Source organism: Mustela nigripes, chromosome 4, assembly GCF_022355385.1.
Source record: "Mustela nigripes isolate SB6536 chromosome 4, MUSNIG.SB6536, whole genome shotgun sequence".
NCBI classification, from domain to species: Eukaryota; Metazoa; Chordata; class Mammalia; order Carnivora; family Mustelidae; genus Mustela; species Mustela nigripes.
In genome coordinates this window covers 59,677,248-59,693,744 of record NC_081560.1, presented here as the reverse complement: position 1 = coordinate 59,693,744, position 16,497 = coordinate 59,677,248, and the positions used below count along the sequence as shown (strand labels likewise).

Below are 16,497 nucleotides of genomic sequence, written 5' to 3'. Positions count from 1 at the left end.
CTCTCTCCACTTCTCTCTCACTTGAGCTTGCTCTCTCTCTAATAAATGAATAAAATCTTTAAAAAAAAAAAGTCTTCCTTACTATTGCTTATGGCTTTATGAATTTATAATGTATTTGTGCATATTTATTCTTCCAGACAAACTGTGGAATCATTATGCCAAGCAAAAAATAAATAAACATTATATGGAATTGCATTAAATAGATGAGTGAATTTGAAGAAATGTCAGTTCTTTTTAGCGTAATTTTATTTTCTTCAGTATACTTAGACTTAAGAAAATATTTTAATTTTTTGTTTAGGGATAGCATCTTTGCACTAAACGAGATTTTCTTAATCCACTCCATCAAATCACTGAGGCAGTTCTCTTCAGAAGTTGATTCTGAAGAGACACTGTCTTCAAGAGACACAGTGTCTCAAAAAGACACTGGTTTCTTTTTGGTTTCTCCTAAGGTATTTTTTTTTTCTCTATGTCGTTTCTTAACCTTATAGTTACTCCTTTTAAATCAATATATTATAAAATAGATGTTTTCTTTAGTATTCTTGATCATGTAAAACAATTGCTGTTAATGTTTTCTTCTGCTCAATATAATAAATCTTCACATATGACATCGATGTAACTTCTAACTACTATGCTTCTTTCTTTTTCCTTATGGCAGAATTACTATTTTATTTTGGCAACAGGTAGACTTCTTTATACTAAAATGCACTTTGGCCATAAGCCATCCATCTGCATTGACAGTTATTATAAAAAAGAGAAACCAAAGGAAACAAACATTACTATGATTATAGCAATATTGTTGAGCCGTTGTGCCCTCTGATACAATTTGGTATGGAAGAAATTAATCTCAGACCTCAGAAACAACAGTAACAACAAAAAGTGTTTCTGCTAAGTGAATGATTTGTTTTTATGTTGTGAAGACTGTCAAGACTGTATTCCCCCTCTTTTCATAAGGCTACTAAGAAACTCAGCGACAAATTTGCAAACTACCTCTGTCAACTTTTTTAGGATATTAGTGAGGTGATTTTCTAAGACTAATTTGATTTCAGTATACATTTATTGTGTTAGATTGCTGCATACTTATATAAGCTGCTAATGTTATTGGCAGTAAGCTGTAAAATAACTTAATTAATTAATAGATAATTGCATATCCTCACTTTTGAAACAGGTATATAAAAGATATTCTTTACTTTGCTTCCGCCTATTTCCTAGATTTTAGCTATCAAATATTTTTATCCTTCATTACATAATGCTTATTTTTTTGCCTACATGATTTAGATTTCCATCAGATTTTCAATTAATTGAACTCCCAGTTTATGTCATATCAGTCTTTCATTTTTACTTTTCTATAAATCATGACAAAATGAACAGACTCCAAGTTTGTTTCCTTAAAAAAAAATTATTATAATTTGCTCTGGGTACAGCCACATGTTAGGCATAAAATATCAGAGAAATGTGGAAAAACATCTATGCAGCCCTATTAAAAAAAAACAAACAAGCAACTAAAAATAGTATTTTAGAATCCTAACAATAGAACTCTATCATACTCATTTAGGTAGAAACAAATATAATTTGCCACAATATAATGAATTTTTTCTTCTAGATTAGACCTTATTTGTAAGTATACATATACTATATTACATAGCTTAAGCTACTATGAAGATGGGTTCTTTGGAAACCACTAAAATCAATCTAAGACAATGTAACAGATAAATGGTTCATCTCACAAGTATGGATGATGGGATCATCACTTAGTGTGCAGGGTCTTTTCCCATTTCTTATCCTATGTACCTTTAAAATAAAAATACATGAAGACTCTGTCCACCCAAAATGGATGTACACGTATATTATAAACATCATAGAGCTTTAGTGCCTAAATATGTTCCTCATTGAAATTTGAGTAAAGAAAACCATTGGCAAAAAAATATAGGGATGTTCAGAATTTACTTCTATATATTTTTAAAATAAATAAATAAAAAGCAGCTATCTTTTTATGAATAATAACTTAAAAATGAGTCCGAGTTAGATTTTCAAAGTATGGAAAAAATTAGATTCTTTTTTGCCTATCATTACTATGATGACAATTATGAATTGATCTATAATGAATATTAATTAAATGAATATTAAGTAATGGCACTGATGAAACATTTATTGAGCACTGACAATGGGCTTGTCCCCACTCTTTAGACAAAAAAGAAAATTGCACAGGCATAAACCCATGGTACATTACATAAAGAATTTGAAGAAAATAGATGACTTCAGTAACTGTGGTTAAAGGTTAAAGAGGTAAATGCAAAGAAGGGAGAAGCAGCCGAATTGATGTTAAATAAAAACTGAAGCTCACTGCAGCAAGTCACAGCCTTAGCCAACTGTTCACACCTCTCCATTAAACTTCTGGGAGCCCTACAACTAGTATAGGAAGCAAGGTTCCAGAGCATTCAAAATCCAAATTTCACAATCATGAGGAATTCAAACATCTCCCCCACGCCCCTTACACTGGCTCATGTTTACTATTGAAATGGTCATTATTAAGTGTTCTGGTTACAGTTAAGTGACAGAGAAGACAGAGAGATCCCATAATAGCTGGACTGTGAGGAAAATACACAAATACCATGCTTTCTCTCTCTAGCAGAACTTTTGACATTGTTGAGGAGTAATGACTTGATAAAACACATACTTTAAGGAAAGATTTAACATAACCAATACTACACTAGACTTAATCACCATATCTACAATGCATAATCTAGTAGAATTCTTATAATTGTAGAAGAGCAAGCAAGATTGGAAGAAAAGAAGGTAATATAGACATGTGGTTCTCCAAGAGTGTTATATGTAGAAATGCATCAACTGGTATTTCAGCAACATCATGTTGCCCAAGTTTTCAGTAACAGTAAAGAAGAGAGGTAGTTGGAAAAATATGAATCAAGTCTAAGGGTATGTCTAGAATTCATATTACCCAAATAGCTTTATTTTCCTTTCTCTGAGCAAACGAACTTCATTATTGATTCTGTTGGCATTCTTCTATGTTTATTTAAGATAATATAGAATATTATAACAAGAATATAAAGTATTTTGGGGAGAAGAGACCACAACTGGTCCAAAAGAGGCACCATATTGAACATACACTTGATTTTTTATATCATTTATCTGCCAATGAATACTATTCTGATTGTACATTCTGATAATATGATGTTTGTGTAAACGTAAGATACAATTATCCTCTAAAATCAGTTACTTAAATGTTTACATTAATAGTTTATGCTACAACTTTTTTTTGTTTTGTTTTAGGAAACACTCCAAACATTATATTCCTTATTAAGATATGTTTATAGTGCAGAAAGAACTAAAGAACTGTGAAATCTGATTCATGTGTAGAACAAAGTAATACAGTATGAGCAGAATAAAGGATACTTTGGAATATCGATTACAGAGTAACCAGGAAAGGCCATTCTTCATAAAGATGTTCAGTAAGGTACTGTATATCATAACAAAATAAATAATTGGAAACATGCTAGACATAAACATTATTTAAACTAAATTATGATATCTTCACTTAATAAGATATTATACAGCCATGAATAGCAATGGTCCATAGTATACAGAAACACACACATTTAATGATATTAGTTTAAGTGTAAAAATAAGGTGTCACATGCTATATAAAGTTTAATTACAGATATTCCTAAATACACATCTAAGAATCAGGAGGAAGTTTTTAAAAGTGCTTCTTTTTATATATTAATAATTATTCTTACATATCTTACTCCAATTTTTAAATTTATCTCTTAATTTTTATGTCATTTTTATCAATTTTATTTAATAATAAATGGTTGAAATCTACTTTTTAAATTCCAACATTAACACTTAAAATAAACATGTTAGTAGGTGAGATCATCTGAACACTTACTATATACTGGGCATCCTTCTAGGCAGTTTTCATGAATTAATTCATTTAATTCCATTTTACAAATGGAACACAGACATATGAAATATGAGTAACATGCCGCATATCACAAAATTAGTGAAAAAATCAGGACTCAAATACAGAGAGTATATTACCACACAGTATTGTAACATGGCTGAACCAATTTATTCTTCCATCTGCAATGTATGAACAATCCACTTGCTTTCTATCCTTTCCAAAGCCTTGGATTTTTAATTGTCTTAATAATTCTTTTGGGTGTGTAGTGTTACCTACTGAGATTTAAAAATGTATTTTCCTGATGGAGTAAAGACGGTGTGCATATATTATATGTTTTTAGGAGATTTGTGTATATTTATATATATTTATATATTTTATCCAAAGCCTACTTTAGGTCTTTTGCCCTTTTGGTTTGGATTATTTGCTACTTATTATTTATTTACATAAATTATTTTTATATTCTGGACACAAATCATTTGTTCTGATTCTGTAGCCCTTTGAAGGAAACAACTTGCCCACTGATCCAGAGTTCACGTGAAACTTAAATTTCTAGTCTCTTTCCTTTCTGGTCATCACTATCCCAACCTTATTTCTGATTTCTTTCTCCTAAATTGATCTTTTGTATCTCACTTCATTTCTGACACTTTTTACTGGGCTTTCTGAATCTTTGTTTAAGATAAACAAAGTACTGCTTTTCTTTCTAAGTCACTGCCACTTCCTTTAGTATGTTTTTGAAAAGAGATTGTTCATTCTCTCAACCAGTACTTGTTCTATAGTTTTATGGAAATCACTCAGCTTTCCATTTAAATCATCATTCCTTCAGACTCAGAGTAGAATATCTCTTATCATCTGAAACTCAAGGAATCTCCTAGCTCTTCCTATTCTTATTCATTATGGTTATATAGCAACCAATTCATCAAGACCCTATAATTATCTTGGGATGTTTTAAGGACAACATATAATAAACTATCCCTAGAGTTACTTGACCTCCTGATAGCTAGTGAACTTCCTCTCCTCACTGGGAAGACAGCCTCCCAGATCCATGGCTGCAAACCAGATTTTACCGTCCTCTATGACTAATCTACTCTGAAATCAAATCAGACACTCTAATTCCAGTTTTGGCCACAATCTTCTCTCCTGATTTGCTCATTTTCTTACTCTGTTGATGTTTCTGATTGTTCACATAACAATCCTCTATTTACACTCTCATATCTCCTGTGCTCCCAGCTTTATTTTTTTCCCAGCTTTAAATCTATTTTAGATCACCCTGCTACTAGAATTTTCTTTCTTTTTTTTTTAATTTAAATCTCAGACATAATCTTTATTATTTTTTATTTTCAATTAGCCACCATATAATACATCATTAGTTTTTGATTAGTTCGATTCATCAGAACTTTCTTTCTAAAACCTGATCATGTTGTCTTCTATTTATACTGGATAAGCTTAACTCCTTGACAAGACAGGACAGGATTTTCACTATCTCATACCTTATCTTGTCATTCTCTCCAAGACTCACCTTTACACATAACCCTCAATAATCATTTCTTAGTTTCAAGATGTCACTCTGTCCTCTCTGGTTTCTTCGACTACTCATATGGCATTCACTGTATATTTGGCAGTCAAATCCCCACTTATTTTTGAAAAGTCAGGCATCATTTCTTCAAGAAAACCTTTATTTACTCTTTGAATTACCCTCCAGAAGAATTAAGAGTTTGTCCTCGAGGGCCCCTATAAGTTAATATTTTTATCTTACCATAGTGTGTAATCAGCTTGCCTGTCTTAGCCAATAGAGCATAATTTCTGGGAAAGAAGAGAAATGCTCTTATCTGGACGTTTAGCTCCAAAAACTTAAAAAGACAATGGAAAGGTGAAAGGAAGAAGTAGAGAGAAGAGATGATAAAACATAAAAGAATCTTGCACTGAAGACATTGTATATAAAAATAATGCACATAGATTATCAGTAATGATCTTAAAGACAGTCATTATAGTATATAAACAGTAGATGCTTATCTTTAATATAAACTCCAGTTTGGGACACCTGCATGGCTCAGTCGGTTAAGCGTCTGACTCTTGCTTTCAGCTCAGGTCACGATCTCAGGGTTGTGAGATTCAGCCCTGCTTCAGGCTCTGTGCTTTGTGTACAATCTACTTGGGATACTTTCCCTCTTTCTCTTCCTCCCCCTCTGAACCTTCCCCTGCTTGCATGTACACCTGCACATGCTCTCTCTTTTCCTCTCTCTCTAGCAAGTAAATGAAACCTTTACAAAATAAACTCTAGGGGCGCCTGGGTGGTTCAGTGGGTTAAAGCCTCTGTCTTCCGCTCAGGTCATGATCCCAGGGTCCTGGGATTGAGACCCACATTGGGCTCTCTGCTTAGCAGGGAGCCTGCTTCTCCCTTTCTCTCTGCCTGCCTCTCTGTCTACTTGTGATCTCTGTCTGTCAAATAAATAAATAAAATAGAAATAAATAAACTCTAGTTTAAAATAATCAACATTATATCATCCCTATATTTAACTTCTTAGCTTTACTAGTATATACTGATACAGAAAATGACAAAATAATCCACCCCCTATTTAGATAAAAGGAATCTTATTTTTAAATAATGATGTACAAGAATTACTCTAGCACGGAGAAAATTGAATTTAATCACAGAGCTAAATAAAATAAAAATGATTTTTCCAATGATCTGCTTCATTTCACTGTTCAAACATAAAGTTTAAAATGCCACTTCTTCATAAGACATCTCAAGTTTTCTTTTTTTCTTTCTTAAAAGATTTTATTTATTTATTTGACAGACAAAGATCACAAGTAGGCAGAGAGACAGGCAGAGAGAAGAGGAAGCAGGCTCCCTCCTGAACAGAGAGCTCGATCCGAGGGACTCGATCCGAGGACCCTGAGACCATGACCTGAGCAGAAAGCAGAGGCTTTAACCCACTGAGCCAGCCAGGCGCCCCCACCATTTCCTTTTGGTATAGTCCTTTATTTCCTTGTCTTCTTCCTACTTACAAACATTTCCTAGCAAAAAGGAGCATAATCCACATAATCTCTCAATGTCATAATTGGCCATAGGGTTGACCATTATAATACTAACCAAAATTATATCTGCGGCATTTTCAAAGCCCTCTGTGAGATGAAACTGACTTGGTAGCTTTGGCTGTTGCAAACAGTTGCGGTGTGATGTATCTGCACATACACAACCATTGAGTTGAGCTTCTTGGCTGGGAGAAACGTAGAGAGATAAGCAGGCTCCCTGCTGAGCAGAGAGCCTGATGTGGGGCTTGATCCCAGGACTCTAGGATCATGACCTGAGCCAAAGGCAGAGGCTTTAACCCACTGAGCCACCCAGGTGCCCCTCAAGTTTTCTTTTGTTGATAGTGAAAGAATCAATGTAATAAAAGCCACCCTCAAACTGAAGAATCATTATAAAAACATGTACACTCCTTGAGATCCAAATGGACTGATCATAAAAAAATAATATAAAATTTGGAATGAACATACAGACTACACTACAGTTCTAGAGAAGTTGATCAAATTTATAGCTTCCTCTACAAAATTACTCTGAGAATCAAAGGGACTTTACCTAGCCTATTTCATTGATTTCTGTGACTCAACAAATTTATGAACTATTAAAAATAATTTTAGAAGTTCTAACTGAGGCCAATAAGAGGAAGAAAAATTTATGGATGGGATAGTAATAAAGTTATGAATTATCACGAAGAAGTAAATAACATAAATACATACATCATTGTCAAATGTCTTATGCATTTACCTCTGTGCATTTTAAGGGTAGAAGTTAAAACACGACAGTAATGGATTCAGGCAGTGTGTTTTATCTTAAATGCTTATCTGGAATATTCTCTTTTTTAAAAAAAAATTTTTAATTTAAACACAATGCCTGGATCTATTGTATTCAGCCTTTCTGGGGGTGAGGGGCTAACATGTGTGTGTGTGTGTGTAAATAATAAGTATGTAATACTATATAATAAAAATATGACAGTAATAGGACGATAGGGACTGAAAGAAAACCATGATAAAGGGAACGGAGGAATTTCTATTAGGTAATGGAGGCATCTCTAAAAACAGCTTTTTTTTATTACAATAAGGAGTTCCAAATCACTTTTAAAATATCTTTCAATGTAGGTAAATGACATAATGGTGAGTCTGAATTTAATTAAAGCAATTCAGTAAGGGACTAAAACAGATGGAACAAGTCCGTCTTTGGTTGGGGGTAAAATTTAGAACATAAAAGAACATAAAAGGTGGGTTTCATGCTTATCAGGCCACATTCTCCATGAAATTATTATAATTTTTTTCATTGTCACTTTGATATTGGACAGCAGAAATTTCTAAGTTTCATCTATAAGGAGAGTCAAGAACATATTTTTTAATGGACTCCATTCAAAGGAGAAATATTCATTTTAACAATCAGGTGGGAAGGGTTAATGGCCTTTTATGGAAATTAAGTTACTTATCAAGGGTCCCCACTGAATAGATTGGAATCACTTTACATTTGTCTGGAGATAGGATGAGGGAAGGCCTTCAAGAAATCTGCCTTTGGAAACAGTTCTGAATTTTCTCCGATATCGCAGTAAATGGACCATGAATGTCATCATTTTTGCTGCAAGATTTTTCAAAGAAAGCATGGTAAGTATTCAAACACAGAAGTATCTTGACAAAAGTCTCTAAACTACATCAATTTTAAGCAATATGTTTTTTTGATAATACTCTCAAAATATGCCAGAAACCAAAAGCAATCCCAGAAAGCAGTGATTATATGTGATGTATAGACTCACTGGTCACATTTTAATTTTAATTTTAGAGTAGTTGGTTTGGATCCATTTTTATGGCAATAGGCACTATCAAGACCAATTATGTGTGAAAGCCGTTTGTAGTATATGCCAATAAGAGCACGCCATCAGTGCAAAGAAGGTGCTTACCTTGCTAATCCCCATAACAGGTGAGCACACATCTACTGACTCTTTTAACTTAAAGGTAATAACAAGTGTTGGGGAGCAATTGGGAGGCTGAGAAATGTGATGGAAATGTGATGTGGGATTTTTAAAAAGATAAATAACACCTAAAAAGATGTCCTAAAATATCAAAAGAGTGCTGCTGTGGACCTTGACTTGTAGTATGTTATTTAGGTGTTTCAACCAGGAATTAAACTCCATATTAAGTTTATGTCGCTCATTCAATAGCCAATGTCTGACTATATAGTCAAGGCAAAGGAAAGAAAAACCTCAATAAAAGTAAGTATCTTAAGCTCTTCATTTTATATTTCCCAGATTAAAGAGAGATTTCTTCTACTAATGGCCATCTTACAGTGATTCTGAACCTCACCTGCTCTTCTTCAAGTACATCAGCATGAGAAAACGGAACTCATAGTTTTTAAGAAGGGAATTGTTATTGAAAAAAAGGAAAACGAGATTATATTACTTGTGAAGACTAACGATTTTCTTTAAACAAAAGTTAAAAAAAGTGTACAGTGTGGGATATGGTGTGGAATTATTCTTGGGATGTCAAATGAGAGTTTACAAACTAAAAAGTCTCAGAGCCATCAGTCAGAACTGATTAAGCAATTCTGTGGGCAGAACAATGGTATAATTTCTTTATTTAAATAGTTAATGGGTCTAAAAGTGGTATGAGTATTTATTCAAGACTAAAAAAGTAACCTTTAATTTCTATTTAGCAAGGCAGGGGAAATTTTAAAGTAAAGTGATTCAGGCTGATTCATTAACATATACAAAACTCCAGAAGCTTTAGAAAGTGGGTGTACTTAAGAGAACTATAGTAGTTCAAATTATCCTTGAATTCAAGTGTGCTAATGACATGAGGGATTGGGTGAGTCGATCTAGTTAGAGCCTTGCTTGCCATGTTAGATAAATTGGAATTCAAATAGAGAACTACTGGATATTTACTTATTTTAAATATGTTAAAATATTTAAGCAGGAAAATATTAGATATTTTTCACAAGTGGATTCATTCCGCTCCTGCAGAATGAAGAATGTGTGGAATGGAGGTAATTCAGTAAGAATGTCATTAGGACAATCCTGAACAATAATTTGTGATGGTGACACATGAGGCAGTTGCAGTTGGGCTGAAGAAAGAAAAAGGATTGAAAACATTAGAATAGGCTGCCCAATGATTAATCTGATATTTAAGATGAGTCATCAAAGATAATTCTTAGGTTTCTATCTTGGGAAAGTTAGAATATGAATGTTCTAGTCACCAAGGTAAGAAAAACAGGAGAGGGGAAGGGTCTGTTTGGGATTTGGAAAAAGGGTGAGAATGGTAAGTTCAGTGAATGAGTTATGGAATAATAATTCTTGGGTTCCAATTCTGGCCTGTTAGCTCATAGCCATGTGACATAGGAAATGTACTTAACCTCTCTGTTTCTCGGTTACTCATAAAAGGAATGTAGATAGTTATAATATTTATCTTATAGTGTCACTGTGAGGATTAAACAAATTCTTACCTATCATTACCAGTGACCACAACCCTTTCATAATCTCAATTTGCTATCCCACTCATTCTCACAACCTGACACTGAAATACTGATAACCTTGACTTCAACAATCTAGGATTCCACAATAATCTGCAACATATTCTTCCTACCGCCCATTATTGTATCTCCCTCTCCAGGTCCTTACTTCCCTCACTCCCAGCTTAAATTTTATGTGTAATGTCCTTAAAGCTAGGCTATGCCTATTCTACTCCTGGAACTAGAATAAAAATGGAGAAATAGAACTGAATTTGACTAGAGAAATATACTCATCCAAGCTTACTGGTCTTACTCTAAATTTATGATGATTAACAAGGGGTTGTTCATTACTCCCTGCTAAACAAATGGCATTCCCTTGATCCATTAAGCTCCCACTTTCCTCAGTGCCTGTTGTGTAACTTCTTCCCAATCCTCTAAATTCTCATACAGTTTATACCATCCTTTCTCTCAGCAATATCCCGGGTTCCTAATTCTCTGAGAAAAGAGAAGTATCACATATGTTTTTGTTCATTGCTGCCCCCTTAACATTGTTCCATTGTTCTTTTTAAACTGTAAGTCATATCATCCCCTTTGTTGATCAAAATCTTCTACTGGCTTCCAAACTCATTCAGAATAAAAGCTAAAGATCTTACCGTGGCCTAAAGTGCCCTACAGGACAGGAACATTTTATGACATCTTTGACCTGCTCCTCTACTCTTCCTCCTCCTTCTCACTTAGGCCCAGCCACTAATCTCCTTGATGCTCTTCAGATACGACTGTTTTCTCCTGCCTCTGAATCCTTACTTGTCCATCTTTGGTGACCCCTCTGTGAAGTTCCATCCCCCAACAGTCATGTGGATGACTCCCTCACTTTCTTCAACTCTCCATTCAACTATTCCCATATTAAACTCTAAAGTGCACCCCCTTAGTAACTACAGCCCCACATTTCTCCTCTTCTTTTCCTGCTTCAACGTTGTCCTTTATATTTAAAGCACAACCAGGTATGAAATCATTTTCTTATTTCATTGTTTATTGCTGGAATGAAAACTACAAAAGCAAAGATTTACTTTAGCTTTTACCATTTTATCTCCCTACCTATAATACTATTTGGCATCAACAAGACACTCAATAAATACTTGCTAAATGAATGAATGAATATGTTAAGCATAGTAGCTGGTATGGTATATGTGCCCTCTCTATATGAGCTACTATTATTACATTCAATAATGATAATATATTGGGCATGTAAGACAGCATGGGGCCTTCAAGTGGCAGGCTTATAGGTTTGGGATGCAAACCTATTGATGGATGATGAACTGAATATAAATTAACATGATAATGAAGTCAACTAAATAAACAAGATCCCACCGGGAAGAATGTTAAGAGTGAAAAGCTATGACATATGAGGGTTGAGCAAAGGGATTCACCAGCATGGAGCAGGATGAAGTCATGAAAACCAGGAAAGATAAAGGGCAGGTATCCAGAGAAACAGAAGAAAGCCCAGGAGAGCGTGGCGTAATGGCGGTCAGTGAAAGGTAGGCATTCATGAAGGACGAAGTCTTCAACAGTGCCAAATATTATAGAGTAGGTAGTACCAAGGAAATGATAAAAGAGCAAATGTTGAGATGCAAATCATGATTAAAACTGTAGGAAGATTTAATGATTGAAAACAAATCTTCAGAATCAAGAGGATCTAAAAAAAAAAAAAAAAAACCACCAGGGTGAGGGTTTTGTGAAGATTGTTAGAATACAAGAATATTCATGTAATACATGTTCTCTACCTTTGATTCTCTCAAAGAAAGAAAAGATAGAGTAATAAAAAGAAAGTAGCTCATGCTTGACTTTATGTGACCAGAGGTTGACATAAGTAGACAAAGGAACTCCTGGTTCAATGAACTGAGTAGGGTTTTACATAGGAAGCTAGATGTTAGGATGACAGGATGTTTCTAGGGTTAAAATCTGAGATCAAGCCTGCATCAAAAGTAGTAAAATTACTATAACTTTAAAAAGAATATAAATATCTAAAAATGGTACAAGTCCTTTCTCTTTAAGACAATGCTATGAAAAATAAAATAACACCAAAATTCATCTAAAATGTATTTTTATGTGGCATTTATTATTTTTAATTAATCTTATTTACTACAGGATTTCTAATGAATCTCACATGAAGAAAGGAAACTGAGAATTAGTTATTGCTATCCTCAGCAATGTGGGGTATTTTCTTTTGCTCTACACTTGTAGTTTGAGAAAATGAAGAGTTTTAAATAATTTTTAAATAAAGACATTTAAAATACAACCAGTATTTTACAGATAATTACAAAATGAATCATAAGTGGGTGCAAATTGAGTAATTTGATTAATTTCTAGGTTGACCTTTAGAAAAGTATTTGTCTAACATTTCTTAGTTGTTGTATTTTTATTATATCAAGCTAAAGTCCCAGCCACTTAATTTCCATGTCGTTTTTAAAAATGCGAACTGCATTATGGAGATAAAATAGTTTGTTTTGTAAAATAAGCGTTTCACTTTAGAAACAATTTGGATTTTGAAATGTAATATGAATATTATCTTTGACTACCTACTTCTCTTTCTATTGAGGTTTGACTCTTCTCTGGGTTGCCTCAGTTATGCATTTCCCACTTACATATTTTTTTAAAATATTCCCACTTACATATTTATTTAATTAAGTATTTTGCAGGTGGTTAAATTTATTGTTCACCCATAAAAAATAAAATACACCTAATGACAGTGCATAACTTTCTTCAGCATATGTGTCCTCTTTCTAGGTAGCCTCTGACCTAGATAAGAGGACTCAACATTGCAGATATATAATGTGCATCTCCAGCAAAATTGCCCATAAGAATAACTTCATTATTCTGGGAAGCTAGATCTATAAAACATGTAAGATGTAGAAGTGTTTCGCCTATACAATTTCTGGTAAGTACAGCATGACTAAGTGGTGAAGCCTGAGTCAGCTTCAGTTAGAGCACACCTTACGAAAACATTTACTGTGCCATGAAGAAAAAAGGAAATATAGTGGGCAAAGGTGTCTACTTGGCAGTAATGGGGTATTTTTGATCTATAGAGCACTGCCTTGATCAATGGAAAAGAATCAGCCCTGGAAGCATTTAATGGTATAGCATACCAGTTCTTCACAGTTAGAGCAGAATGATGAGAAGGAAAAACTCACCAGGACTACTGGACAGATTGTTGTGGGTGGTAAAATATGGTCCTTCAAAGGTCCGCAGTCACATTCAGGTTTGAGATGAGAAGCACATTTATTATGCAGCTAGGAAGGAGAAAGAAGACACTATCATTTGGCATGACAACAGCAAATATGGAGCAGATATTTCAACTGAGATACAGCAAATGCATTAAAAATACATCAAAAGGATTCCAAGAACAATTAAGAGGATCAAAAAGGGAATGATGTTATGTTTGCCCTTATATATCTACCTTAAATCCACCGTTCAGCAACTTCTATGACCCAGCCTATATATTTTCGAATTCTGAGAAATGTTTATATTCAAAATACTTTAGGTTTTATACCAATAAATGCCTGATTTCCTTGACAAATGCAAATTATTGTCTCTTCCTTTGCTTATCTGTTAGCATAATTCTGAAACCACTGTGCGCCGTGGATGCTTTTTTTTTTTTTTTTGACCCTCCTGTTTTCTCAAAGTCATTCCAAAGTGCACAGCTCAGTATGGGGCATAATTGATCCCATCATTAGTTTTAACTTTGTAATTCAATATGTAAATGTAACCAGAGATTCATCTCAGTAGGAGCAGGATATAAATATAAGAAGATGATTATGATTATAAAAATTTATCTTTATATTGTATTTATCAGCTCTACATTAAGTTAGGGTATAATCACATAATGTTTTTTACTTTTTAACATGTATGAATCTAAACTGTATTTTTATCCATCTTGGTCACAAGTTTAAATTAAGGTGTTATAACATAGTGCATTAAATAGTGATTTTTAAAATTGAGGTGGTAGTTTTTATGGGAATCATACAAATTTGCTAAAGGCATCTAGGGATTTCTTGCTCTCTCACTCTATATTACTTTAATATAAAATTATTAAAATATAAAATTTTTTATAAAATATTACTACTTTAGAACAATTATAAATGTTAGTAAAGTAACGTGTTTTGTTCAAAACAAAAATGGAGCGGCATCATTTTTCAGTTTTGAACCAAAGTCACTCCGTTTAAGTCATGGCTACATTAATTTTCAAAACAAGCTTACCTTAGTAAGCAGTTAATTAGCAATCAAACATAAACCCCCAAAGAGTGTTGATTTACTATTGGTGATAGAACTCCCCTGAAGCAGTATTCTGTTGCCCTTCAATCTAAAATATCCGTCCTACTAACAACTCCTTGCCCTGAGTTAAGGCTACTTGGGCAATGATTCCTACACATAAGGCCCCATTACATGAAATGAAAGAACCTCTCCATATACATCCATGGTTAGCAGCTGCTTCTCAGTGACATGTAAACTCCTTCTAAGACAATGGTTTAGTCTTCTTTTTTTCTTTTTTTAATTTATTTGACAGACAGAAATCATGAGTAGGCAGAGAGGCAGGCAGAGAAAGAGGCGGAAGGCAGGCTCCATGCTGAGCAGAGAGCCTGATGTGGGTCTTGATGTGGGGCTCGATCCCAGGACCCTGAGATCACAACCTGCGCTGAAGGCAGAGGCTTTAACCCACTGAGCCACCCAGGTGCCCCGACAATGGTTTAGTCTTCTTACCAAGCGCTGCTGATCGACGTCAAGAGGCAAGAGGTGTTAAAAACAGAGGTTCATGCCACATGTACAAAAGAGCTAAATAAATGGATGTTTTGATTTGGCAAATGAAAATTTGGTGGTGAAATATATTATTAATTTATTGGACTTAATTTCCTTAGAATAAAGCATGGCTCTGGAATTTGAGATTTGGACCTAATGGACAATGGATTCCTCAAAAGGTATGTTGAAGTCCTCACCCTGGGTACCTATGAATGTGAACTTATTTGGAAATAAGATCTCTGTAGATGTATTCAGGTTCAGCTGAAGTTTTACAGGATAAAGAAAAGCCAGGTCCAATTACTATGAGAGTGTCCTCATAAGAAGAGAAAAATCTGGACCTACAGGGACAGAGATGGAGGGAAGAGGCCACGTGGCAACACAGGAAAAGATCTATGATGCAGCCACAAGCCAAGGAAGAGCAAGGAGGGCAGGCTCCCAGCAGAGCCCAGGAAGCCGCAAGGAAGCGTTCTCCCAGACACCCTTCAGATGGACTCTGACCCTGCTGACCTTGATTTCAAATTTCTGGCCTCCAGTACTAAAGGAGAATAAGGCTCTGTTGTTTAAAGCTACTCATTTTGTGGCATTTTGTGATGGCAGTCCTGGGAAGCTTACATCTTAATCACTATGAAAAAATGAACCAAAACCAAAGACAAACGATGAGTCTTAAGGCTCTTCTATGCCAGGGTGTCACAGCAAAAAAGGCTTTTTGTTTTTTGATCCTGTATGACCTCTTTAAATCTGAGAATGCAGAATCTAAGAAGCCTCTAATTTGTAGAGGCAAGATCTACATTAAAGATCCTTGAGTGTACGGAATGAGAAAGTTCTGAATTTTTTTCCTCTTCCCTGAAGTTCGTTCAGCCTCACATGTGACTCTGAAGGACAGAGGGGCAGGGCTCTCTGAGTGCCCACACTGACCACAGATATTCTATCTGAGGGCCTCCCTCTCCCCCACGCCTCCTTTCCATGTGTTTCCAACAATTTGCAACTGATATGGCAAAGGATAACGATCCTTTCTGTATATTTATTTGAAGCCTACCAGATGTAAGAAGAGATGACAAACATAAAATGAACTTAATGACAGTTTTTTGTCTTTTTCCTTTTTTAAAGACCATTTTCCAGAAAAAAAAAAAAAAAACACACAACCAAAACCCACAAAAGACTTCAATAGAATCACACTTGAGCTGAACAGAGTATGTGTATAGGGGGTAAATCTTCATATTTGGGTATGGGGATTTCAGAATATAAGCAAATATATTTTTTATAAATATATATAAGCAAATAAAACTTTCTGGGGCCTTTTTAGTTT

The 16,497-nt window shown here is 34.4% G+C and overlaps 1 protein-coding gene across 5 annotated transcripts in view; it reads right to left on the bottom strand.

Moving 5' to 3' along the window:
* The window catches only part of DGKB (diacylglycerol kinase beta), a 709,227-nt gene that overhangs the window by 476,697 nt on the left and 216,033 nt on the right, over nt 1-16,497 (bottom strand). For all 5 annotated transcript variants that reach the window (XM_059396759.1, XM_059396762.1, XM_059396761.1 and 2 more), the window contains one exon: nt 13,589-13,687. In XM_059396759.1, the coding sequence (XP_059252742.1) occupies nt 13,589-13,687 (99 nt within the window). The remainder of the gene's footprint in view (nt 1-13,588; nt 13,688-16,497) is intronic.